Source organism: Piliocolobus tephrosceles, chromosome 20 (genome assembly GCF_002776525.5).
Source record: "Piliocolobus tephrosceles isolate RC106 chromosome 20, ASM277652v3, whole genome shotgun sequence".
Taxonomy (NCBI): Eukaryota; Metazoa; Chordata; class Mammalia; order Primates; family Cercopithecidae; genus Piliocolobus; species Piliocolobus tephrosceles.
In genome coordinates, this window is record NC_045453.1 from 19,172,261 (window position 1) to 19,199,726 (window position 27,466).

The 27,466-nt window shown below is 45.6% G+C and overlaps 1 protein-coding gene across 3 annotated transcripts in view; it reads right to left on the bottom strand.

Annotated features, from left to right (window-relative positions):
* Window positions 1-833: 833 nt before the first annotated feature.
* The window catches only part of ELMO2 (engulfment and cell motility 2), a 41,091-nt gene continuing 14,458 nt past the window's right edge, over window positions 834-27,466 (bottom strand). For 2 of the 3 annotated variants that reach the window (XM_023197096.2, XM_023197095.1), the window contains exons 6-21: window positions 23,527-23,708; window positions 21,832-21,931; window positions 20,616-20,767; window positions 17,932-18,010; window positions 14,861-14,911; window positions 10,279-10,401; window positions 9,847-9,981; window positions 9,146-9,250; window positions 8,945-9,053; window positions 8,023-8,159; window positions 6,402-6,565; window positions 6,175-6,287; window positions 5,948-6,055; window positions 5,051-5,133; window positions 3,544-3,621; window positions 834-2,346 (exon numbers count right to left, since the gene is read on the bottom strand). In XM_023197096.2, the coding sequence (XP_023052864.1) occupies window positions 2,146-2,346; window positions 3,544-3,621; window positions 5,051-5,133; window positions 5,948-6,055; window positions 6,175-6,287; window positions 6,402-6,565; window positions 8,023-8,159; window positions 8,945-9,053; window positions 9,146-9,250; window positions 9,847-9,981; window positions 10,279-10,401; window positions 14,861-14,911; window positions 17,932-18,010; window positions 20,616-20,767; window positions 21,832-21,931; window positions 23,527-23,708 (1,920 nt within the window). In that variant the 3' untranslated portion in view covers window positions 834-2,145. The remainder of the gene's footprint in view (window positions 2,347-3,543; window positions 3,622-5,050; window positions 5,134-5,947; window positions 6,056-6,174; window positions 6,288-6,401; window positions 6,566-8,022; window positions 8,160-8,944; window positions 9,054-9,145; window positions 9,251-9,846; window positions 9,982-10,278; window positions 10,402-14,860; window positions 14,912-17,931; window positions 18,011-20,615; window positions 20,768-21,831; window positions 21,932-23,526; window positions 23,709-27,466) is intronic. The other variant, XM_023197097.1, reaches the window with a different exon arrangement.

The following is a 27,466-nucleotide window of genomic DNA, read 5'->3' on the forward strand; positions in this document are numbered from 1 at the left end:
AGCCTCCTCCTGGGCTCTCCGGCAGTAAGACCAGCTGCAAACATGGATCCTTACAAGTGACTCAGCTGGGATCCCTGGCCCCTCTGAACAGAAGGCTCAAGGCCAGAGTGTAAGTGTTTTGTGCAAACTGCTGCTGTCACCGCCGCCAGCTGGCATCAAGCAGGCATTAGTTCATTCAGTGCTTACCAAGCACCTACAATGGTACCCATCACTGCCCAAGGTCTTGGCTTTATTCAGTCCTCAAGGCTTGTATTGCATACACTTTCTATGCCTTTTGAAATAGCTTGTCCTCACACCCTTCTCTCTTAGGGACAACAGAAAGTATCTATTTTCATCACCACCCTCATTCAAGTCTCCCAGCTACCAAGGCCAAGGTTTGGAGCAACAGCCTAAAACACCAGCTGGAAGGCTAGGCACTAAGCACAGGCAACACACAGGGTAAAGAGCGTGTCTTCTTTGTAAGGCACAAGTACTCGAGCTGTTCCCTGGCTGTGTCCCTGGCAGGGAGAAGAGGGAGGATGTGTTCATGGGGGTGTACAGTATGCCTTACCCTGCTGTACCCGGCAGGGTTGAGCAGAAAACGCTTTGTCCCAGTGCAGCAATCTGTGAACACTGTTAACCAGCAGGTGTGTGTCTGTGTGTGTGTGTGTGTGTGTGTGTGTATGTGTGGGAGGAGCGAATGATGAGGAGGAAGGGACTCTTGGAAGGTGACTAAGGGCTCCAGCTGGAGCTCTCCAGAGTCTCCCGGACACACTGAGATCAAATCTTGTCAAGGTGAAATCTTCACCATTGGGCAGGGGGCACGTACAAACAGCTGTTAACAGGAACCACAGTTTGTACATGAAAGAGTATTTATTGAAAACATGGTTACTGACAGGAAGCTCCTGGCTGCTCTCTGGTTACAATCTTGGCTCACAACTGGAAGCATTACATACTTTTTACTTTCCCTCAATTTTATTTTTCCCCAAGGTTCCATCCTAAGATAGGTAGATCTTATATAAATATATATACATGTCTGTATAAGTATGGCCTATAGTAATGAAAATATATAGTACACTCTTCATTGGGTAGTACCTACCATGCCAGGCCACCAATACTGAATGCCAATGTGCTAACGTATGTCCAGGGAGAGAGGCTGTATGTGTGGTTTACAAGTGCTTCAGCACCAGGGAAGCCCCACTGGCACAGGTGTGGCCTCAGCCGGCCTCAGCCAGCTCCCTGAAATCATGGCCAATGGCAGAAACCATAGCTCTAAGAAGGAAAGGCAAACTTCCTGGGGTCTGGAAGGCCAAAGGAAAGCAAACTGGAGGGGGCTACAATTCAGGTTAGGTGGGAGATTTCTCTCTGAGGAAGGAAAAGGTATTAATGTGGGGGGAGTGGGGTAGAATCTAGTGACCTAACCACAGTCTAGGCCCAGGCCTCAGCTGGGTTTTCCCTGCAGCGTTCCTGGAGACTTAAGAGGGCAGGACTTGGCCTGGAGGTCTTTGACTTGCCAGGATGAGACTGAGCGCTTGTAGGGAGAAATTTCCGTCTGCTCTGATATCTGTATGGGCCAGAGAGATCTGGTGGCTCTAAAGACCAGAGATGTTAGAGCCAACCTCAGAAGCAGCAACATCTTGGCACCATATGAAGCTGGAGTGAGCCCTCATCAAAAAAGACAAAAGCAAAGGCCCCAGGCCTGTACTCAGATCTGAGATACAGGCAGTCACTCCAAGGCTCTCAACACACCCAGCACACCTGTCCTCTGCAGGCAGCCTTTCTTGGGCCAGCTCTTGCTCACGTGGGGATCCAGCTGATCAGAGAGCAGGTTCAGGAGGAAAAGGTGAGTGGCTGTTGTTAAATCCATTTCAAGAAGCAATTTCTTGGACTGGAAGGCAAGGGCATCTGCTGTTTGTTCCTTGTGGCCCAATCCCAGGCTTCATGGTGATGGAGTGGGCAGAGCACCCTGCCTTCATGACTCTTAGTAGACAGGGACCAAGAGGAAACTCTGGGTGGTCCGAGGTGGGTTTGAGAAATGGCTGGCATTTACTGGCCACCAAAATCACTACAGATTCTGTACAAGCAAAAGACAAGGCACCAGACTTTAAGCGTTTCTCCTGGGCCCAAAATCCCTTCTCCTGGGTACCGTCGTTTCTGGCTCCAGGCTCAGCCATAGTGATAGACAAAGTCATAGCTGCTGGGCTCCTTGGGGATGGGGGGTGGGGCTTCGGGAATCTGGATGTTCTCCAGGTCCAGGAGCCGCAGCTTCATCTCCATGCTCAGCAGGGTGTCCAGGTCACTCTTGGTCAGCTCGCTGGACATGTCCTTCCCCAGAAGGGCACTGAGGCCATCAATCCAGATGCAGTACTGTGGGGAGCAAGTTGCAAAATGTCACATCGTGACCCCCGGACAGCAGGAGATCCTGCCAAGGTCTCTATTCTGATGGGGCTCACAACAGTTCCTTCTGGAACTAATCAGTATAGGCAAAACTGATTTGGAATGATAGCAAAGATAAATCGGGAGGTGATCCTTCACTTTCTCAAGATATCTGGTTTTTATAAGGGGTTTTATATTACAACTCCTTACAATAATATGAAATAGAACCTAAAAATGCAATGAATGAATACAGCAAAATGAGATCTGAGTCCTGGGGCATCATCTACCTGAAGTTACCCCAAAATCAGAAGCGAGAGAAGGGAAATATGTATTAGGTGAAAAGAAGCAAGACACAAACAGGAGTCATTGTAGGATCTCAATTTTGTTTCCCCTGCCACCAAAAAAAAAGTAAATTAAAATCAATCAAGTCAATACATATTAAAGAGTAAATACTAAAGAAATGGAACTGGTGGGTCTCATGCTAAGAGGGGGTAGCCAGGAAGCCTTCTGATCCCACTGCTCCCTTACTCTTTCTGCTTCCTCTGCTGCCATTTTCCTTTTTCCACACCGTTGCTCGCCTGGTTCCCCACTTGCTTGTTCTTCATGTCCTCCCAATAAAATTCCACTAGCAGCAGCTCAGGCCCTGCCCAAGTGTCTCCTCTCTCAGGAGCCCTACTTCTAATTCCCAGTGATGGCTCTCAGAGCTCACCAGGCATGTAGGGTCTCAAATGCAATCACTCATTTAATATCTAGTATCTTCCAGTGATGCAGATGGAACTACAGGGCCCTTGTCAGAAGGACCAGTTCCATCTGGCTTCAAAGTCCGCACTGGATCCACTACAACATGTGACCAGGAGCCCCTAGGAGGAAGGATCTGTCAAGTTCTCTTGGGTAGTTGACCACAGAGAAACTGAAAAGGGGAGAATTTTCCTAGTCCCAAGTAAATGAGTCATTCCTAGTTGACCTTGTCTTTGTAATGACAACCTACGGCTGCTGCTGAAGAGTAATGTGGAGAGCCCAGCTCACGGATAAACAATCCAGAGCGTGACAGATCCTTGGCATTCTACAGCCTTCATGATACACTGCAGCCACCCACCACAGGGGACGTTCCTGATCTGTTCATTCCTGGCACCAACGAAAGAGTTACAGAAATGGCTCTGTTGTCCAAGGCAGCACCACACTGCTCACCTCATATTTATTAGGTGCAATGAAGTTTAAGGTCTCATCAGGGTCATACAGGATGGAGAAGGCCAATTCCAACACCTCCTGAAGGAGAAAGCGTTTAAATTAGAGCGATGGAACAGCCTGGGGTCTGCACATCAAGATCTTGGCCAAAGTCCTACTGACTCGGCATCATCACCAAACATGCTGATTCAAATGAATGTCATCAATGCTCCTAGGCAGCCACAAGTGTGGCTGGAGATTAGGCCCAGCATAAATCAACCTTAACTTACCCACTCCCTGCCCAAGTCACCTCAAAGATGTTGTGATATTTTTAAGATTGGAAAAAAGTCCTTTTCAACACTCAGAACCCTGGAAGGTCACAATCCATGACTGTAAGTTATCCTACAAGTTTTTAATTACCAAGATGACTAACAACTTCTATCATGATGTATTTGGCATAGGCATGTCTTAACAATTAAAAAACAAAACAAAACATACACACACAAAATTGGTCACTGTTGCATGATACCAGGGAACTAACTCATTATTTTGAAAGTAAGTACATAAAAGAAGAATCAGCATTTATTCTTGTTTCCTATATAAACTGTACCACTGGGAAACCAATAGTAGATAAGGGCAAGTTTCATGGTTCAGCTCATAAATGAAAAGCAATGACTGCATCAAAATATCATGAGTTTGCAAACCTTAACTGACTAATGGAATGAGGCACTGAGCTTCAACAGTCTGCTAATACCACAAAAGGAGAGACCACCAGACATTATGTGCCTCTTGATAGAACATAATACCACTGATGACACTGGCCAGAAAAAAAATTAAACCCGAACTGGATCAAACCTCTAGATCCCTCTGCTGATTTACAGATCTGGGACAGAGGAACAAGTTAAACTGTACCATGGGGAAACAATCAGCAAAATTCAGATGCTAGGAAACTACCAAACAAGCGATCTGGTTCTTCAACTAATAAACTGCAAAGGAAAAGATGGTGGGGGGCGGGGGGAACTTAGGAATTAAGAAACTTAAAAGACCAGTCTTAGATTCTGATTTAAACAAGATGGGTATGTGTGTGTGTGTGTATGCATATAAACATTTATGTATCTGTAGAGAAATTATGACATTTATAAGACAATTGGTAGAAAGTCAACATCAGTGGAATATTTGATCTGAAATAACTACTTTGATTTCCTGTTATGTGTGCTAATGGACTGGTGGTAATGTTATATACTATATGATGTACACTAAATATTTACATATGAAACAGTGTGATACTTGGGACTTTCTTCAAAGTGATAAAGGAGAGAAACAAGTGGATGGGCAGAATTGGCCATGGTTGCTGAGCCTGGGTGATGCATATACAGAGGTTCCATCTATTTTTGTGTATGTTCAAAATTCTTAATAAAACATTCAGGAATAGAGAGGGGAAGACGGTAAGAATGCACCTGGAAAAAAACACCACCAATGGCACTCTCCAAGTATCATTGGGCTAGCTACTCAAACTGGCCTCTCCACTCACCTTGTTCTGTTTCAGAGCACTTTTCTCTTTCATGTGGGGACAATCTTTCCCAGTGACAATGGCCTTAATGTCTGCAACAGGAACTGATAAATGATGGGAATTAGTCTCTGGAAGTTCATGCTGCAAGCTGGTCAGTGCCTGCATCAGTACTGGAATGGAGGTACTGGGGCAGATGCACAGGAAGCCTCAGCCCCAAACCCCAAGAGCTGCTGTATGAGCTCAGTGAGGGTGGTGGGGAGGGTGGCCTTGTACCGGTCCCTCCTTCTTGTAGACCATGGCCCAGTGAGGCTGTGTCAAAGCTAACTGAGGGTCACTTCAGGGCTCTTAGATTTATATCCCCAAGGAATGGGACCTTGGTGACTCCCCTCTCCTCCCCTTCACAGTAATGGCAGTGATGATGCTATCATCGCCAACAGCAGTGGCAGCTGCTAACAGTTATGCTGACTACCGGCCAACCACTCTTCTAAGTGCTTTGCATACATTACTCATGCAATCCTCTTAGGAGGAAAGTGTGGCTATTATTCCCACTTTACAGGAGAAGAAACCAAGGCAGAGGGGAGAACTAACTTGCACTTAATTATGATTCAAGTTAATTAGGAGCAAAGCCAGGATTTGAATGTGGGCAGTCTGGCTTCACAGCTTCTCCTCTTAACTGCTGCCTTTTGACTTACTCATGTACCACCCTTTACACAACACATTCACACCTGTGAACTCATTATTTCTCCAAACCACCCCACCGAGTAGGCCAGGTAGAGGCGATTGCTGACAGATAAGGAAACAGGTCCAAAAAGGTGACAGGTACAAGCCCAGATGATCAGCTAGAAACAGCCCGGACTAGAACTCCTGTCTCCTGACAAGTCCAGTGACCATGACGCATCAACAGAGAAGTGAACCTACTTTTCTCTTGCAGGGATTCGAATGTCACCTCCCCTTGTGGGTTGTCATCCAAGTCACCATAGTGAAGGACCTTGTGGTTCAGTGCCAACCGGCAGTACCAGAACCGTTCTGGAACACAAGGGAAACCAAACAGGTGAGCAACGACAGTACTGGGAAAGGCCTGGGCACAAAAGGGGCCATGCAGGCAGGCTCTTTCTGGCAGTAAGGATTGCCCTGTCTCCTCTCACCTTGCCTTCGGCGGTTCCCAATCTTTCGGAAGCTGCTGCCCTCACAGAGCCGGTTCAGGCGCTGTTGCTTGATCAGCTCAAGGATCTCGGGCTGGATCTTCTCCCTCAGCTCCCTGGGGCAGACACACACTGGAGTGAGCAGAAGGTCATGGGGCCAGTGGAGCTCTGGAAGGAAAGCAGAGCTGGCAGCCACCTCCCCCGCCAGCCTCCCCTGAGATGGAGCTTACACAATTGGTGGGGACTGGAAGTCATCCTGACTCATCCTCTCAGACTGGCGCAGTCGTAGAATCTCAGAGTAACTCAGGCTACGCAGTTTGCTCTTGAACTGATCCAAAGAGTTGGGTTTGGAGGGCAAAGCTCGAGTGATTTGTTCTCGGACGACCTGCATAACCTAAGAAGAGAAGAACCCAGCCAACTCACACCATTATTCTTGAGAAATGGACAGGCCTATTATGGAGCACCAAGGCTCTTTCCTACCCCAGGGTCTTGAGCAGGGCAGGCACTACAGACATCTGCTGGGTGAAATAGGTATACCTTCATCTAAGAATGAATAACCATCTAAGGTCATTCAGGTCACATGACTGACACCGATAGATGCTTTATTTCCCATATATTTCAATTGGTCAATGGTGTGGGGAAATGAGCATGGATTTTTGTAGTCAGAAAGAAATGGGTTCACATCTTGACTCTGTCCCTTCAGCAAGTCACTTAACATCCTTAGGTGTGATCTACTCATCTCTAAACCAAGAGAAAGGAAGACACATCTCCTGATAGGTGTTGTCATAAAGAATATGAGATACTAGCTGGTTGCAGTAGCTCATGCCTGTAGTCCCAGCACTTTGGGAGGCATAGGCAGGCAAATCACCTGAGGTCAGGAGTTTGAGACCAGCCTGGCCAACATGTTGAACCCCCATCTCTACTAAAAATACAAAAATTAGCCAAGTGTGGTGGCTCACGCCTATAGTCCCAGCTACTCGGGAGGCTGAGGTAGGAGGATCACTTGAACCGTGGAGGTGGAGATTGCAGTGAGCCGAGATAGTGCCACTGCACTCCAGCCTGGGTGACAAGAGTGAAACTAGGTCTTGGAAAAAAAAAAAAAGAATATGAAACACCACATGAAAGGCAGACACAGTGCCTGGCACGCTGTGGTGATTTTAAAAAATGCACTGGTCCCCTTAAAACAACTGTTAAAGAAAACAACAGGATACCACACTGCATGTGCCGTATGATCTCGGTAATGAAGGAAAAACCCGTAGGCAAAAAAAAGACTAGAGGAAAACAAAAATGTTTGTCACTGGATGGTGTGAATACAGGTAATTTTTTATTCTTTATACTTTCCACATTTTTTATAATGAGATGATCAACTTCAAAACACTCAACCCCTAAATGATCAGCTTTTGAGGGCCTGGCACAACAGTGCTCTGCATAGAGTGGGAACTGAAAGCACCGAGGGATAACAATCGATTAAGTACCCAGGGTGTCCACTCTTCTCTCTGCAAACATTCCCAGTTCACAAAACTACAGCAGTACCTGCAGAGTAAGCACTCAATAAACCACAGTGAGTCTTCTGTGCTTATCCTCCTGACCTCTATGGAGGACCAGAGGGACAGGTGCTAACTTCAATGGACAAATAAGGGCCAAAGGCACCAAGTGGAAGACAAGCTCAAGATCACAGAGGGAGCAACAACCAGATAGGGCTGAACTCTCCAGTGCCTCAGTCTTATGACTCAGCTCTGCAGACCAAGCTGCTTTGCCAGCTCAGGGATTCTCCAGGTGCCAGCCAGCTGTCAGAGGTTGTCGTGTGATAGTCTCCTCCCGTGGGCCTCAGAGCAGCCTGGAGACACTGACCTTGTTGAAGTCCTCTGCTGTTGCCCTCATCTCCTTCCAGGTCTTGTTCAACAGCTGGATGCAGATTCCAAAGAGCTCTTCAAAGGCTCGGTCATGGGTAAAGAACATCGGGTGGTAGTCGTTGCGTCCTTCATTTGCTATGGAAGTGAAAAAACAGGGAGAAGATAAAGCCTCTGTCCACAAGGGCCTGGGAGCTCACGTCCGGAAACTCTGCACAAAAGTCCCGAGGAACAACAGCACACCAAGGAGCGCAGCTAATGGGGAGTGTGGGATGGGCATTTCTCACTTCCTTAGCTTTCTTCTCCAGGGTGCATTTTCTTGCCCTCCCTCTACCCTGTTACAGACTCAGCCAGCCCTTACCTACAGGCTTGGGGTAGCTTTGGAATGATTCAAATTGCCAGCTCAAACAGAGCAACAACCATGATTCCCATAAACAAGGATAAGATGGAATTACCAGCTGATGCAGTGATTTAAACAAAAAAAACAAAATTAAAAACCCACCTAAGGTTGTCTAGTCCCACTGACAATTTTTTTTTTTTTTTTTAGATAGAGTCTCACTCTGTCACCCAGGCTGGAATGCAGTAGCACAACTATGCTCACTATAGCCTTGACCTCCTGACACAAGCGATCCTCCTGCCTCAGTTTCCCGAGTAGTTGGGACTAGAGGCATGCACTACCAGCTGGCTAATTTTTTGATTTTTTTTTTTTTTTAGAGACGGGGGTCTCACTATGTTGCCCAGGCTGGTTTTGGACTCCTAGGCTCAAGTGATCCTCCTGCCTCAGCCTCCCAGAGTGCTGAGATTACAGGTGTGAACCACCACGCCCGGCCCCACTGACATTTAACTGTTTATAATAATTTCCAGTCTCACTGAGCTCTTGATGACAAGGAATGACTGAAGAAGAGGGAGCTGCAGAGACTTACGTAGTTCCCCAACCTGCAGGATTTCACAGAGCATTTTGGTGAGCTCAATGGCACTGCGGCCAAAGGGGCATTCATGTTTGTCTTCCCGGCTGCTGTTCTCCAAGACAATCTGTCAGGGGAAGAGAAAGGGAGGATTAGGGAGATGAGGGAGGAAGGCAGGAGATGTGGCACCAGGACTGAGGCCGGCTCCCCTGCCTTTACCCGGATGTAGGTGTCCTGGTGGACTTTAGCCAAGTACAGCATGTTGTCCAAGGCCAGCATTCCAGGAGGAGTCTGGGTAAAGTCCATGGCTGGATTGATGTGGTTCTAGAGAAATAAAGGCACACAATTTGAGATGTAGTAGTCTCCCTGTGTGCAGGGACCTGAGGGGATGCCCTCTCGCCTCTCCTCTTGATGCTGCTACCATTCAGCACCCACCTCTGTCCTAGCTCTTTTCACAGCCATCACCACCACTGAACTGTGATCTCTTGTGTGCTGGATGGTGGCCGCCTCACCATGCATCCTAAAACCTACTTCGCATGATGCTGCACACCCAGTAGGTATGCAAGAAATACTTCTTCCAGTTAACTCCATCCTCAAGCCCTTACTCTATCACAAAATATTCACACTAGCTTTGCAAAGAACCTAGCAGTTTGGGTAGGAGGACAGGTCCCCTCTCTACCCATTCTAGCTGACCCCAACCCCCCTACAGATGGATTCGTTTCATGGGGCCAAACTTTGCACACAAACTCACAGACTCACCATCAAAAAAGCAAAGCAAACATTAAAGTCCCACCAGCTTCCTAACTGTCATCTATTCCAGGGTCACCATGGGGTTGCTTGTCAGGGCTCTGGCTGGGTGGCACCATTGACTTCCCATCATGGGGGAGGGCCTACCACCGTCTATGCTCTGAGGTTCTTACAGTAAATCCCAGCATTTTGTAGTCCTTGGTGTACATGGCTTTGCGTTTTTCTGTCCCACTCCCAGGGACGTTGCTAGGATCAGACTCTGCGTCAAATGCAATCCTCCTCAGTTCAAATATGATGTCTCTTTGAGCCTGTGAGGTGAAACAGACAGTCAGCAGGTAAATCAGCTAACCCAGGGAGCAAGGAAAAGAAACAGTGGGTCAGGCTTTTCCGGGCCAAACTCTGGCCCCAATCAGTCCCTTAGGAGGCATCACCTCTACCACAACAGGACAAAAATGGGCTTGGCTCATGGTACAGATCATGCTAGATTTTCTAGGGCAGATGCAAACTACTTCTGCAGACAAAGACCAAGCACAGTGGCTGGCACACAGACTAAGGCTGGACTGCACCACAGCCATGAGAAAACAGCTGCCCCACTTAGCACCTACCTGGTCATTGGGGTCCATCTTGGTCATCATCCTTTCTTCCAGAAGGTTAAAGGTTAGGACTTGAAGGACATACAGCTGATGGGCCATCTCAGTTTTGATGGGGCGGTTCCCTCGGATCACATGCTAGAAAAAGCACAGGCAGGGAGTAGGGAACTGAACTGATCTCTTTTGATGAAGGGTCACATCCGTGCTAAGGAAAAGGAATGAATGCTGGGAAGGGAACAGAACTTTCCGACACATGAGGACTTCATATTCTAGAAAGTGATGGGAGCATGAATGGGCTTGGTTCAGGCAGAGATGACTCACTGCAGGTCTGAAAGGCACCATCCCTTCCTCTGCATTCCCCTGGGCAGGGGAAGTAGAGTGAAGGCAGGGGCTATACCCAGCCACACCAGAAATGGGGAAGGCTATGATACAGAACATTGGCGGCTGGACCTTCCTCCAATCAGGCACTTCACAGGCCTACTAAATGCAAAACAATAGATGGCGTGCATGGTGGCAGAGTTGTTTTTCCCTTAGAAAAATAAAATGCTTTGGATGGCTTCACCAAGCAGAGAGGCTTTGGGAAAGGCCATTTTCTTTCAATGATACTGAGATAGCTACACAAAGGAGGAACAGTTCACTCTCCCACCAGCTCTCTCCCACAGCCCTCTCTCCTTCCTTCCTTCCTTCGTCTCGCTTGTCCTCTCCTCTCTCCTATCACTCTGTCCCTGCTCCCTGTGCCGCCCACACCATGTCCCTCTCCCTCCTGACTCTCCCTCCCCACTGTCTCTGTGCCCCCACGTTCCCCTAAGGGTTCATCACCTCCTCCTTTGTCCCTCTGATGCCCACCCCCCACTTTAGGTCCCGTGGTCCTGTCTCATGTTCTGTCTCTGTCTTTCTTTCGCATGCTGTGTCTCCCTCTGTCTGTCCTAGCTGATCAACCCTTGATTATGTTCCTGTCTCTCACCATCCTGTTCTCACTCCCACAATATCGTGCTTCCCTTCTTGCTCCCTTGTATTTCTCACTCCCCCTGTCTCACCCACCATCCTGAATCCTGTCCCTCTTGGTTCTTTCTTGCCCAAATGAGACTCTCCCCCATTTCCCACATGTACCACCACTATGTCCTTCAATTTCCCTACTCAGTAGCCCCGTCTTTAGGGCTGTGCTGTCCAGTATAGCAGCCACTAGCCATATGCAGCTATTTGCATTTAAATCAGTTAAAACAAATTTAAGTTGAAAATTTGGCTCCTTAGTTGCACCAGCCACATTTTAAGTGCTCAGTAGTCACCGTGGCTGCGGCTACAGCGATGCAGATATGGAACACTTCCATTAACAGAGTTCTACTGAATAGCAATGCTCTGGAGCGCTCTGACTTTAGGCAGGTATCTGACTCAGTATCTTTTTAAAGCTCCCTCTAACTTTGGATCAGCTCTCCCTAGAGTTTGCTCTGACTCTAGATCAATCTCTTTAGACCTGTGAGGTCCAGTTTGGTAGCCACCAGGCCCATGAAATGTGGTTAGGCTAAATTGAGAGGTGCTATGAGTGTAAATGCATACCAGATCTTGAAGCCTTAGTAGGAAAAAAATGTCTTATTAGTAATATTTCACATTTATTACTTGTTGAAATGGTAATGTTTTGGATATCATGGGTTCAATAAAATATATTATTGAACTGAATTTCTCTATTCCTTTTTCATGCTGCTACTAAAACATTTAAAATCATGTGCATGGTTTCGGTTCTATGTCCACTGGATGGTCCTGCTCTAGACCTCTTCCCCTACTGTGACTCCAGTGGTCTCTCCTTTTTCTAGCTGTTTCTCTAGATCTACACTTCCTAATACAGCAGCCATGAGCCACATATGGATATTTAAATTAAAATGAAATTAAAATTACAAATTAGGTCCTCAGTCACAACAGACTTATTTAAAGTACCACACATGACTAGTGGCCACCACTGTGGACAGCACTTCCATAGCATGTGCTAACATGCTGGAGTTAGGCCTTTGTCTGCATCCCTCCCTCCCTCTGAATCAGTGACCATGTCCAGTCCTCTAGCTCCCGCCCTGTCACAGGCACGCCCTCTGTCTCTTAAGTGCGAGATCGCTCTTCTTAGCTAAGTCTCACTGTCTCTTTCATCTCCCCAGCCTTACTCTCTTGTTTTCTGCTCTGTGCCCCCTGCCCCGTAACTTCCCTTCCTTCCCACTCCCCCCAGTTTCTTTTATGGCCAGGGGTTCTTCACTGCCATCGCCACTTCTTTTCCCCTCCATACCTCTTCCTTTGCCTCACTCTGAGGCTTTTCTTCTCTGCTGTTCCCTCTGTCTCCCTGTCTATCCTATTCCTCTCTCTTCACTTTTCTCCCTAATTTATAAAACAGCTTTGAATAGAGGTGGAAGTTAATGTGATTCTGATTTTCAGTCTCTTTAATCCTCTTTCTCAAACTTAAGAAACATCAGAGCAGGAAGGTAATTAATTTATCCTAACATCAATGGCTTAAAGAAGTACAGCTCCAGTCTGATGAATGACAGTTTGAGGTTTTACCTGAAGTCTCACTTGACTGTCAAGTATCTCAGTGTCTTAGTTCTCTGGCTTTACTCAGTGAAGTCCCTGGACTGCAGTGACCATGCATTAGACCACGCATGAGCCATTTCCTGCCAGGCCACTTAAGTCCTGAGTCCTGATGCTGAACTGCCTTCTATAGTGAAATCTTTACTTGTTCACAGGGTTTGTCCAGAAATGAACTTCTAACACGATTAAATAGTAAGTCTCAAATATAATTAAATTTCCCTCAGAAGGGCACTCTCATCCCCACACATGCAGAAGAGGGTGACCAGGACAGCTGCTGAGGAGTATAGACAGGAATGTGTGGGAACCTGTGTACTCCTGTGGGCTTGGGGCCCCTCCTGCCAGGTTGGTAGCTGGGTGTGACCAGGGAAGCAGCCAGCAGGGAGAAGCTGGTTCTGCAAGGTGAAGTCTGGCAGACTCTGCATGTTTAGAGCAGCTGACTGCTCAGCTTCACAAGTGCTCAGAGCTTACTTCTTCAATCCTATCACCTCTGCATCCTGTTCTGCCAATATGAGCAGAGTGCTTACTGAGTGCCAGATACCCTGCTAGGCATGGTATGTACATTACCTCACTTAGTCCTCATATCCAGATGAGCAAACTGAAGTCCAGAGAAGTTATGTGAAATGCTCAAGATCAAAGATTGGAAAATGGCAGACTCCAAAGTCCATGTTTAGCTTAAGTCTTACACTTGACTTCTAATGTTTCATTTTATTCCCTTCACTGTGGTCTCCCAGGTTTCCCTTGTTTCTGACAATTGATAAAGTTGCCTACTTGTTTTTTGAGATGGAGTTTTGCTCTTGTTGCCCAGGCTAGAGCACAAGGGCCCCGTCTCGGCTCATTGCAACCTCCATCTCCCGGGTTCAAGCGATTCTCCTGCCTTAGCCTCCTGAGTAGCTGGGATTACAGGCACCTGCCACCATGCCCAGCTAATTTTTGTATTTTTAGTAGAGACGAGGTTTCACCATGTTGGTCAGGCTGGTCTTGAACTCCTGACCTCAGGCAATCCACCTGCCTCGGCCTCCCAAAGTGCTGGGATTACAGGTGTGAGCCACCGCACCTGGCCAAAGTTGCCTCCTTTTAATTCAGATCCTTGGCTCTCCTCCTCCACTCCCACCAGCCTCACCTCCCAACATCGGCCCTACTCCACCCCACAGGTGGTAACAGGGATTTACACTTCTTTCCAGATCCCCCTGCCAACTCCTGCTCTGCTCTCCTCCCTCAGGCACCCCTTAGCAAATACAAGTCTTTCATGTGCTCTTTCTAAAATGCAAATCTGGTCTGGTTATTTCACCAGCCTAATTAAATGCCCTCAGCTGTCCTTAGGAATGAGACTAACCTTTCCTGATCTAGTCCTTGCTACCTCTCTAGCCTCCTCACCCACTTGCTCCTTGCTGTGTGCCTAATCACACACTCCTTCTGGGTTCTGGCTACCCTCTGGCTGAAATTCCTGTTATTCCCGGTCTGCCTACTCATCCTCCAAGGCTCACCTGAAGACATTCCTCTAAAAGTTTCCGGAAACACTCTTCTTCAAGGCAGAACTCACTGCTCCTCCTCCATCCTTTCCTAGACCTCAGACCGGGATCACACCGCACTATGATCACTAGTCTTTCCTACCAGGCCAGAAGGTCTTTGAGAGCAAATAACACTTGTTTACTTAGTCCTGTCAGTGCCCTACACAATTCAGGTTTTTAATCAGTGTCAGCTGGATGAGTTATTTTCCCTGTTTGTGCCTATTTAAACATATTCCCTCTGGATAAAAATTCTGTAGTTGCAGGGCAACAAACAGTAGATCCGGCCTTGGTCCCTCTCTGGAGTCACTGCAATTGCTGGTGAGATGGCCGCCTAGAGGCAACTCTGCTCACAGAGGATCACAGGAAAAAGCTCTTCGGTTCGAGAGGTATTTCTTATTGATAAGGTTCCTCTGTGTGTCCTCCTCACTCATTAATAATTTCAATAATAATATAATAACAGTAACAGTAATAATTGCAATTAATAGTAACAAAATAGTAGCAAAATACACCGTGTTCCAGGAACTCACATTCAGGATTATAGACCGGAGATGCTTCTGTGCAAATGCATTGGCCATATCCTATGGAGGAAAATAAGCAAATATAAGGCAGGGTGGCAGGCACACATCTGTGACGACTTTGAGAGGAAGGTGATGTCATAATTCTGAGCCTTTTTGGCTTTCTTAAATTTTTTTCCTCCCAAATGAAAAGTGGGTGAATGAACGAAAATCCACTGACCATCAAATGTATTTCACACTCTGAAACATTCCCTATTTCTGTGAGTGCAAATTAATTCAAATAGGATTTCCCTTCCTAATGGCACAATCAACTGCACTGTCTTCAAAGAGAGATGTGGACTGCTTGAAGATGAGACACTTGTGTCACAAGGACATTGCACGTGGACACACAGCAGCGTGATGGTTTCCAAGCCACATGCATCGTGCCAGGCAGACCCCACTGCTAAGGCTAGAAGGAACTCTAGTGAAGCATTGACTCCAAACTTTGGAAGAGCTTTGGTCCAGCAACCCCCTCCCACCCTACAGCAGACGGCTGGGGCCTGGGCGCTCTACAACAGTACGTAGTCCAGGGTTCAGTTCCAACTGGCTTAGAGAACAACAGGTCCAGTGTTTTGGGTAATTTTTTATAACAGGCTCACCTTTTTTAGAATATTTGATCCAGATTTGATCCAGATTTTGATAGTCATGCTTTATTTATTCATTTAGATATATATATATTATATATATATCTTGATTTCTGAAGTGACTACAGTGATAATTTAATCACTGCTAAGGAGTCAGCTTCATCAAAAAGAACATCAGTGATTATTCTGTATTGTATTTGTGATACTGTGATACCCTGAGGAGCTATTGAGATGTGAAGCTATTTTCCCATAAACAAAATGGTCCCAGATTACAATGCCTTTAATTTTTCTGGCAGCTTTTCATAATTCTTGTCTCCTCCTTCCAGTGTCTACCATCACTTCTTACTAATGTTAATTACTATGACTTCATTTTCTAAACTGCTGCTTTCATTTAATTTTATAGAGAATCCTAAATCAGTGGGCCTGAGGGAGCTGTCACATCTCTCCTATGCAGTAGTATCTGTGAGCTCTGTGTCATTTTTCTCAGAGCTGAAAGCCCCCTCTCTCACACTTCTGGATTTCTAGCCATATCCCAAATGGCTGATGCTGCCAGGAACATTAAATTTTACTTTGCATTCACTGAATACATACTGGCTAGCAGAGGAGGACAGTGGCCTAGGAACTTCTTTGGTAACTATAGGAAGTCGACTGAGATTAAATCTTGCTGTGGACAACTCACAAAGTGGGTAATTGACAGTGGTCTGCAGCTAGAATATAAAGGTCTTAGACCGAAAGCTTCTCTGTGGTGTCAGGGGGAGGCATTTATCCCCTTTCATCTCCTCGCAAAGCTGACCTCTCTAAAGCTCCCTATAACGAAGAAATGAGCATCCAAATTCCCTTTTGTCGATTGTCTAAACCTTTTCAGATTCCTACGGTCTAGTAAGAGTCCAAAAAGGGCATGGATACCTTTTCTTTTCCACTAAAGCAAGAAAGAAGGTGTGACGCATCCATGATATTGTCTAGATCAAAGTCGCAAGCTGTTTCTAAGTCTGGTCTTCCCTAGTTGACCCACAGACCCATGCAAAGGCAAGTTATAAAGGAAGGCTGGGGCCACACTCCCTGGGGCAGGTACCCCCTTAATCCTTTCTGTGACTCTAATCTGCAGTACTTCCCTAAGTGTCCTGACAAAGGAGATTCACGGCACACAACCTTTCCCTGGGTCTTGGCATGCCCTGAACATCTAGATCAGACTATGAGCTTCTTGCCTAGCTTTGACTTCCCCACCTGGAAGAGCCAGGGCCCTTTCCACATGGCGGTGCTACTTACAGTGACAGGCAGGTCTAGAGGATTAAGGTGCTTGTCCTGCCGGCAGAAAGCAAAAGCACAGAGAGAAGCAGACAGAATGAGCTTTCAGCTGACATTCAAACAAGGACCGGGAAGGCAGATTAACAGAGCCAAGCCATCCAAGAAAGACAAGGACAGACAGAACCATAGATGCTTCTGGTCTTCCCTCTAGAATCTACCAAGAGCTGGGTACATACATGATCCCACTTGGATTTCATCTTACTGAGCCCATGAGATTGTCAGAAAACGAAAACGTCTTACTTTTAACACCACTTGGGCTTTTCTCAGTGAAATCTAGAATGTTAGTGTTGGCAGGGCTGTCAGAGATCATTTAAACTGGCCCTTTCATTTTACGGAAAGAGAAACCGAGACCCAAAGAAGTTACAAACACTTGCCTAGCCAGCAGCAGGGAGAATACTTGGTCCCAGGCCCCTCGACTCTTAGGTCAGTGCTTGTTCCACCACCCAGCTGATTCTTAGTTTCCTCATTTGTGAAACAGGGATCTTGTTTTTCCTCAGACATCCTTGTGAGGTAAACAAGGCAGACGTTGTTGCTCCCATGTGACAGGTGAGGAAACTAAGGTTCACAGAGGCAGAGCTATCTGCATAATGTCAGTCAATGACGGGAAGGAAGATGTTTAGAATCTGCATCCAGAGAACCTTTAAACATAAAACTTAGTGCAAAGTCCCATTCATATTGGACCCCTTTACCCACAGGGTCTCCTCTTCCTTATTCTTGATCCTGTAACCCAAGAGTTGGCAAACTATGGCCATATTAGGCTTGTTGTCTGTTTTTGTAAATAAGATTTTATTGGAAGACAGCCATACCCATTCATTTACCTACTGGCTGAGGCTGCTTTTGGCTACAATGGCAAGGTTGAGTAGCTATCACATAGACCATATGGCCCATAAAGTCAAACATATTTATTCTCTGGCCCTTTAGAGGAAAAAGTTTGAAGGGCCCTGCTCTCATCTAAGACCCAGCTGGTTTCCCCTCATAGTTCTTCCCTGGGTCTTCCTTAGCAAAGCCACCCTGCTAGGCTCCAGACCAGATGGCTAGGAAGAAGGACTCTTGGGAAAATGGCTGGATTTGTGCTTTCTGCACAGCAAAGAGTATATGGGGTGAGAATTCTCTCAGAAAAGCCCAGATGAAATATATGAAAAGGCAGCCACAGACCTGTCTCTTGTCCTCAGGAGCCTTCAGAAAAAGTGCATTGATCAGTGCAATGGCGTAGGTCTGAATCTCCTGATTGGAGCTGTGTCAATGGAGAAAGAAGGCAGAGGGAGATTAGAAGACTGAACAGCAAGATGATGCTTAGAGATGGTTTAAAACAATCACTCATAGATTATAAGCAAAGTGACCATGCTCTTGACCCAGCAATTTCACTGATAGGAATTTATCCTAGGACAGTAATCAGAGAGCTGTGCAAGATTTACTGATAAGGCGTTTCATTAAAGTACTACTTAAAAAACAATGGGAAGTAATCCAAATGATCACATTAGCTAACTGTTTATACATATGAGAATCTTAAGTAGTTATTAAAAGTCATGTTTTAGGGTCAAGATTCCCAACCTGGGATTCAGGGATAGGCTTAGAGTGTTTGTGAACCCCAGGAATGATACAGAAATTGTTCTATGTAGTTTGCTAAGTGGTATTTTTTCCAAACTGGTGAGAGTACATACTTGTTACCAGATTTTCAAAGGTGTCTAGGTTGCAAAAAAGACTTAGAATTACCCTTTCAGAAAAATCTTTGACATGGAGAAATGTTCAAGATATATTATTCAGCTAAAAAAAATCAAGGTTCACATAGTATATATAATGAGATCCCGATTTTGTTAAAAATATGCATAAAAATACTGAAGGGACATTCAATTTAATGTTTAACAGTGGGTATGTCTGGAGGTGAGATAATGGGCAAAGAATTTACTTTTTGGGTTTTTCTGTATTTTTAAAGTCTTTGACTATAAACTTATTTTATTATGAACAAACAAAATAACTACAATCATTCTCTGGAATCTTACAATCCTGGTACTTGACATTTCCACCTGCCATGTCTTGGGTGCATTCTGTGGCTGTCTTTCCAGAGGGTCTGACAGGCTTCCTGGTTAGTCACATGGTACCCAGGGAGTCTAACAGAGGGCACTAAGTGTTCCTCAGCCGAAATATAAGTTCTGGTGACAGCTGTGGGCTGAAAGTATTCATGATTGGCCCCTATGAAACGCCATGTTCCCCTATCATCCCTCGGGAGGCAACTGGGGCCACTTGAATTCAGAGACAAAAAAAAAAAACAGCGAGGTAGATGTGAGGTTACAGGAAGATCAGAATTCTCTATCTGGAGTTTATAATGTCCCTCTCACCTTAATCAACCTTGGTGGCTCACTGGGTATGAAAGCTGAGGCTAGACCAGGCATGGTGGCTCACACCTGTAGTCCCAGCTACTCAGGAAGCTGGGGTGGGAGGACTGCTTGAGCCCAACAGTTTGAGACCAGTCTGGACAACACGGCAAGACCTTGTCTCTACAAAAATGAAAAAAAAAAAAACTAGCCAGGTGTGGTGGACAAGCCTCAGCTACTCGGGAGGCTGAGATGGGGAGGATCGCCTGAGCCTGCAGTGAGTTATGATCATGCCACTGTGCTCCAGCCTGGGCGACACAGTGAGAGCCTGTCTCAAAAAAGAAAAGCAAAGAAAGCTGAGGCTGAAAATTCCTTAAAAGTGACAAGGAGAAATCAGAGTTGCAAAGAAATAATTGTGCTTTCTGTTTACTTGGATTAAACAAACAATCCAAGTAAACAGAGTGGGGAGAAACAAATTGGGAGCATAGCTGAGTGAAGACAGGGCCACTATAAACTCCCAAATCTGGGAGCTATGACTTCCCCTTGAACTGGTGGGGGATTCTGGCAACATTCTGACAATGTCCAAAAAGACAGAAGCGAGCAACAGTCAGAAGAGAATCAACAGGAGTGCCACCGGTGTTTTGCAAAGTCCAGCTTACATGGTGTAGGTTGGTTGGAAGTGAAGTAAAAACAACGGAGATGGGAGAAACATTACTCCAATGGGTTCATTTGTCATATAGTCTCATTATCTGGTAAAATGTTTTAGGATGTGATAAGAGTCTTAACAAACAAAGGAAAAAAGTCCCTGAATTTACTGAATACCTAACCCATACTGGCCACTATGCTGGACCTTTTAAAAATCTCCTTTGATCTTCACAGGGTGAGAGGTGAAGATGATTAACCTATTCTAGAGATGAAGAAACTGAGGCCAGAAGAGACTAGGTTACTTGCTGATGGCAGTGACCTAGTAGGCACAAGAGCCTGGATTTGAACTGATATTCCAAACTCACGCCCTGTGCGATACTTCTTACAAATCACCCACAGCGCATCATCAGTTCAGTGAGCATTCATTCAACAAGTACTAATTGAGCCTCTACTTAAATCAAAACAGGAGATACAATGATTGGTCTGTTTCCAGGGGGCTCTATGTCCAAAATGGGCAACAGATAATAAAAATCCAGTATTTTATACAATTATCATAGGTACAAACAGAGACTGTTGGGCCCATGTGGGAGAAAGCATCTAATTTTGCCTGGTACCAGGGTAGTATGGGAAGACTGGGAAAATCTTCATTTTAACCTAAGGGGCAGAGAGAGTTACCGAGGATGTTAGGCAGGAGCATGACATGATCAGGTCTGAATGATGGGAGAAATTCTGGCAGGAGTGTGGAAGAGGTGACGAATGAATGTAGAAGCCAACCAGCAGCTTGGAATATAAGCAAAGCAGAGTAGGATTGGAAGACTTAAAATAAGAGGAGAGAAGAAGACATACAAGTGAATGGAGGGAGGTGTAGGGTCTTTTACTCACACCTGGAGGTGTGAGATGAGCTGTCCCACGGTGATTTCCTCGGCTATCTTCTGGTACAGACTCTGGCTGTTCAAGACCATGCTCTCCAGAATGGCCAGGGACCTCTGAAGAATTGACACATCCACCATGGGCTGGCTCACATACCCTGCAATCTAGACCCAGAGATGGTACATCAACTGAGAAGCTCAGGGCCCAAGAAAGATAGAAGATAAGCATCTGATGCTAGCCCTTAAAGCTCTCTCTGCTTCACATTTGGGCAGCTGTTGCTAGGTGGATAGTGGTATCTGGTTTATAGCTACCCTGGCCAATGTGCCAGGGATTCCCTTGGCATGGATACCTTAATCTCAGATTATAGTATCCACTTAATCGTGATTCTTCAGAATCTAAAAGCTTAATTCTTTTTATCAAAATAAAGCTTCCAGCTTGAGAAAGTGGTATACAAAAGCAGAGAATTTTACTGATACTGGGATCTCATTTTATCTCCATGTACTTCCACTGACACACATTCTCCCTAAACACACTTAGACTTCTGAGAGGTAGAAAGGACCTTGAAGCCTTTTCCTGTAATCCTTCTTCTCAGTCCTCATTATAATATCCTTGACACGTGGTCATTTCACTTGTGTCCAGTGTTGGGGAGTCCCAATGTCCTAAGCCAATGATAGGTGAAGTTCTAGGGCAGCAGATAGAATATTATTCATTGGTTTTAGTTCAGTTTTCTGAACTGACACTGCTCCTTTGTGTAAAAGAAACGAGGGTAAAACCAGAAGTCACCCCTCTTACCCACTGAGATTAGTCTGACAATCCAAACAGGCTACCTTGCAGATTTGTAAATAGAAGGCAGAATTACAAATGAAATGTACTTTTTTTTTTTTTTTTTAATACAAAGAGAAGAGAGAACTCAGGAAGTCGGTCAAAAGACTCAGGGCTAGTACTGGTTGACTGGCCGGCTTTATCCCCAGTCTCACTGACGATCTAATTCTACTCTGATCATATTTAGTTCTGACAGTTCAGTTCCATCTCAGTGCAGGCCCTGAGAGTATAACAAAATGCAAATCTTTCAGAAGCCACAGAAGACCAGAGCTTGAGGATGAAAAATCTGGCCCCAGGGAATATAAAGCTGATCTCACCAGAATGGCGATATTGCCTATATCTCCCCTTAAGCCCTGTGAACTGGCAGCTGAGGGAGGAAAGAAAGACAGAATGTTGGAGGCCTCACCTGCTTAATAAAGGTGATTGAAACCATGTCCCAGGAGACAATGCCATGGTCCATGAGCTCTAGGAAGGCAGTCAGGGTGAATGCCAGCATTTCACTGTAGCTGAGACACGTGCAACACACACACAAAATAGACAAGGATTCAGATCGGGAAACACAGGTGTGAGGGCAGCCACAAAAAAGATGAATTTTAATGTGAACACCCCATGGGAAATCAGTCGATGCAACTGTAACTGTGAGTGCCTGTGTGCACACCTAGCCAGATGTAGAGCAGATTCAGCCCAGGTATCTATCGCTGCAAAAAAAAAAAAAAAAGAAAAGAAAAAAATTGCTGCTGGGTAATTAGATCTTCCATCTCCATATGCTTCATCCCAGGGACACAGAATCCCTTAACTATTTCCCAAGACCAAAGAAGACATTGGACCTTTGTCAAACTCCAACACCTGTCGGGGGAACCTAAGGAAGTGTACATGCCATGTTAACCTTTGGGCCAAGAGGCAGCAGAGTGCAAGAGATGGGTTCAGTTCCTGTCCACCTTACTAACCAAGCAAATTTTATCTTTTCAAAATTCAATTTCTTCCTCTGTAAAATCAAATTAGTCTCACAGCGTTAACCTCGCAGGGTTGTAGAGAGGGCAAGATGATGATGTATGCAAAGCTCTTATTCTAGTGTTGGTAGAGAATAAGGATTAAAATGTTTTCTCTTCTCCTCATACATTTAATCCTTTATATATCTGTACGGTGCTCTAGAATTAACAGATGATATTCCTATTTACAAAGCATGTTCAGACACATTCTCATTAACAATACTTCTCACAGTAATACTGTGCAAGGTATTATCTTCAGGATAAAGAGAGGGAAACTAAGGCCAGTCTAACCCTGCACTCTCGGGAGACTGTAGAACTATGTCAGTGCTGATGGCAGCTGAAGGCTCCAGGACTTCAGTACACCTGGAAGATCCAATATGTAAAACAAATATCTCTGATTAGTTACTCGATTTGGCTGAAAATTTCAATAGTTGATCTATGGGCTGAGAAGATTTCTGATTCCCTCTTCGGCAGGTTAGGCTCCAAGCACCAGTTTACTGACTGCTGCTCATAAGGCACAGCTGCCCACCACATGCATGTCAACTCTGGGGTATGATGAAGATGCTTGTGGGTATCACAAAGTTCTGGTCTCCTCCTCCCTGTGCAAAAGTGTGGCAGGGTGATGGTGAATGGGCAGATTGAAACCTGTGGTAAACACAAAGGAAGGCCTCTGTGTGTGTGTGTGTGTGTGTGTGTGTGTGTGTGTGTGTATGGGATGGGAGGTGACTGGAGAGGGAAGAGCAGGGGATGATTACAAACAGATACCTGGGAGATACTGGAGCATCTGCTCACTAACCCTCATCGGACCAATCATTTCCAGCAATTAACAGGTCTGTCACGACCTCACCGCTCTCTAGCCCCTATTTTTACTGCTCACTTGGCACAGTACTGTTTTGTACTATTATTTGTGAGAGCCCAAATAGACTACACAATTTAGAACCACAATATGGAATTCTGTCTCTCACTATAGACTCTAGTGCTTGGCACACTGCTCTGTATGCAGGTGATATTCAATAAACTCCTTATTTGACTCAAGGGAAATGAGACTAGGATGCCCTGTGGGATGTAGTAAATTATCAGAGTCCTTGGACCGAGACCTTAGTCATACTCACTGGGACAAGAGCTTGGTTCCACTTTCCACGAGCCTTGTCAGCACAATGATGCCATCCATGTTGATGAACTCAGTAGCGAAAGTCACGTCGGCAGAGAGCTTGGCCAGCTCCTTCATGGCATCCAGCCGGGTCTCCATGTTGGATGACTGGGTCCTCTCCATCAGCTGGCGTGCAGCCCGGGACTAGGAGGCCAGGGACAACATATGTGCCATCTGCTCCTTGGAGAAGGTTACTACTCTGTGGATAGCTCACAGAGGCCCTTCTGTAGACATCCAAACCTGAGGCAGAACTAGTTTTCTCACACTGCTTATGAGTTGCTAAATAAATGTTTGTGGGATCAATCAGGGAGTTATTAGTATGCCAAAACCAATCTATAGTTATCTGTATCTTTTCTGTACCACTTTGGTCTGTGGATTTAAAAAATTCCTACCAAGGGAAGACCACAGACATCTGGGAGGCCCACTAACGATAGTAAATCACAGAGAAACAGATATTGGTTTAATAGAAGAAGGTTTTCTATTAACTACAGCTGTCTGGCTGGGTGCAGTGGCTCATGCCTGTAATCCCATGACTCTGAAAGGTCAAGGCAGGATTGCTTGAGGCCAGGAATTAGACACCAACCTGGGCAACAGAGTAACACCCTGTCTCCACAAAAAAATTTTTTAAATGAGCCAGGTGTGGTGGTGCACACCTGTAGTCCCAGCTACTCAGGAAGCTGAGGTGGGAAGACTGCTTGAGCCCAGGAGTTCAAGGTTGCAGTGAGCTAGGACTGCGCCACTGCACTGCAGCCTGTGTAACAAAGCAAGACTCTCTCTCAAAAATAAAAAATAGGCTGGGCGCGGTGGCTCACGCCTGTAATCCCAGCACTTTGGGAGGCCGAGGCGAGCAGATCATGAGGTCAGGAGATCGAGACTATCCTGGCTAACACTGTGAAACCCCGTCTCTACTAAAAATACAAAAAAATTAGCTGGGCGTGCTGGCGGGTGCCTGTAGTCCCAGCTACTCGAGAGGCTAAGGCAGGAGAATGGCATGAACCTGGGAGGTGGAGCTTGCAGTGAGCTGAGATCGTGCCACTGCACTCCAGCCTGGGAGACAGAGGGAGACTCTGTCTCAAAAAAAAACAAATAAATAAAAATAAAATAAATAAAAAATAAAATAAAATTGGCCAGGCACGGTGGCTTAAACCTGTAATCCCAGTACTTTGGGAGGCCGAGGCGGGCACATCACGAGGTCAGGAGTTTGAGACCAACCTGACCAACATGGTGAAACCCCGTCTCTACTAAAAATACAAAAATTAGCTGGGCATGGTGGCATGCACCTGTAATCCCAGCTACTCAGGAGGCTGAGGCAGGAGAACTGCTTGAACCCGGGAGGTGGAGGCTGCAGTGAGCCCAGATCGTGCCACGGTACTCCAGCCTGGGCAACAGAGCAAGACTCCATCTCAAAAAATAAATAAATAAATAAAATAAAATGAAATTTATAAAACTGTTAGACAGCAGAAGAGGTTTCTCTTGAGGTATTAAGCTCCCTGTCACCAGAAGCAATCAAGGAGAATCTGGACAACCATCTGTCAAAGACGCTGTAGAAGGGATTCTTGCATTGGGTGAAGAATTTAATCTGATGTCCTCTAGAAGGTCCCTTTTAATCTGAAAATGTGAAAAGCCTGGCAATTTTTTAAAAACTTTCTCTCAAAATCTGTATGATTGTTCCTCAAAGTGATAGTTCTGGGGAAACTTTAAGAACATCAAGGAGCCAGAAACAATTTCCCAATCGTTTTTTGAAAATGCAGTCTGGTGAAGACAAAACCTCCTCCTAGCACATGAACTTTTCCTAGCAGGATGCCCGCCTCCTTTTCTGCAAGCTGCGGCTAAGATCCCTCCTCTAGCATTCACTGGGCTTTCCTTCTGCTGAGCTTGTTACTATATGGTGCCTTACAATTTATTGTTTCATCATTCTCTGTTTTTTGGGTGTTAATTTGATGTTCTCCACTAGAAAGCAAGAGACTTAAGAGCAAAAACACTCCTGTCTTCTTTCCTTTTTCTCAGTGTTAAGCAAATGACTGGAGCCCAATTCCTGCTACCACCAAGGAGTCAGGCCTGCTGGCCCTCTCCCCTTTCTTTGCCTCTCCTTTTTCAATAATACAAAGATGGCCCTTCAAAGCACAATGCTCTCTGTGATACAGAAGCCCTCACTATCTCTACAGTGGACAAAATGTGCGCCACGGGAAAAGGGCACAGCATAGAACAATCTGAAGAGCACTGGTTTGCATCCCACTTAGAAACTTCCAACTCCAAATGTCAATTTTCCTCCTGAGACAGCATTTCTGGGCTGCTGCCTCCCGCTCCAGAGAGATGTGCTTCTGGGAAAGTCAACTACACTGTGCAAGAGGTCTGTGAAATGTGTTGGCACTTCCTTAAAAGTGAGTAACTCCCAGGCTGTCGTATTAAATTACCAGAGCTTAGGAGGGAAGAATGAAGTCCTTAAGATGAGAAGAGTTCAGGAGATGAGGGGGAGGCAGAAGAACATGATGGGAGGAATATGGGCCTAGTAGTCAGACAGACCTGGGTCTGAGAGCGAGCTTGGCTACTTTATTAGCTATGTGACAAGTGGCAAGTAATTTAACCTCTGTAAGCCTCAGTTTCCTTGTCTACACAATGCGGCTATCAAGAGTACCTATCTCATGGGATGTTTGTAAAGATTAGATGATTTAATTACACAAAGTATTTAGCAAAATACAGGCATTCAGTAAATGTTGGCTGATATCACTTCATATCTCCCCTCCTCTCAGATGAACCAGTCTCTCTGCACCAAGAAAAGAGGTGACACCATGCCCTTAATTTTCTGGCTGCCCTTCTACAAATGTAACCAAAGGTGCAACCACAATGGCTGTCTTCCTCATGGGCCTAGCAGTCAAGGTGATTCCCTCTACCTGGGCTTTGAGTCCTTCCTCTCCTGGTCCACTAAGGTCCTGTCCTATTGATTACCTGCTTTCCTGCACTTTCAACCTTCCTCTCTTCCATCTGAACACATTCTTAAGGGCACATAAAAAATTGCAACAGAAACAAGAACCATGAAGGGTCAGAAAGGTGGGGAACTGGGCAGATGGGGGCAGGATTTGGGGGGAGACCTTTTGCTACATCTCTGTGAAAATTTTTGATTTGTGAAACACATGAATGCTTTACCTGCTTTTAAAAAGCACATCTTTTTGACTCCACGTCCCCTTCGTGTTATCACCTTCTCTGTGTTTTCTTTTAAAATCAAGCTTCTTGATACAGCAGTAGACTCAAAGTCCTTACTGTTTTACCTTTCTTTTACTTGACCCGCTTCAGTCTGGCCACCTGGCCTCCCCACATAACCTTTTTGTGAATACCATGTGTCCTCTTCACCTCCCAAGTCATTAGACAGCTTTTTTGTTCTCAGTTTACTAAATCTCTCTGCCCATTAAAAACTGCAGACCATACTTTCCTCAGTCTTGACACTCTCCCTGCCCAAAACTCCTCAGTCACTTCACATTCTTGGTGTTCTTTCTATCCTTCTGGTTGCTTCCTCAGTGACCTTTAAGGGCTGCTCTTGCAGAAACCAGGCTCATCCTCCATTCTCCCCTTTCCTTCCACATCCAGCATATCACCATACTCATAAAGCTTACCTCCTAGATACTCTTCAAATCCATCCTTTCATCTCCATTACCATTTGCCTTCACTGGGCTTTTAACATTCCTCCTTAGCCTTTTCAAAGGTTCCTACTACCACCAACCTTCTTCTTAAGGCCCGTCTTCCACACGGTCACTCAAGTGATCTTTCTAAAACTTAAAATCTAAACATAAAATATCTTCCTGCTTAAAATCCTTCAATGTCCCTAGTTTCCCTCTGGACAGAGTTCAAAGCTATGAGCAGGCCATCAAGGAACCTTGAATATCTGGCTTCTCAATGTTTGCTAAAAG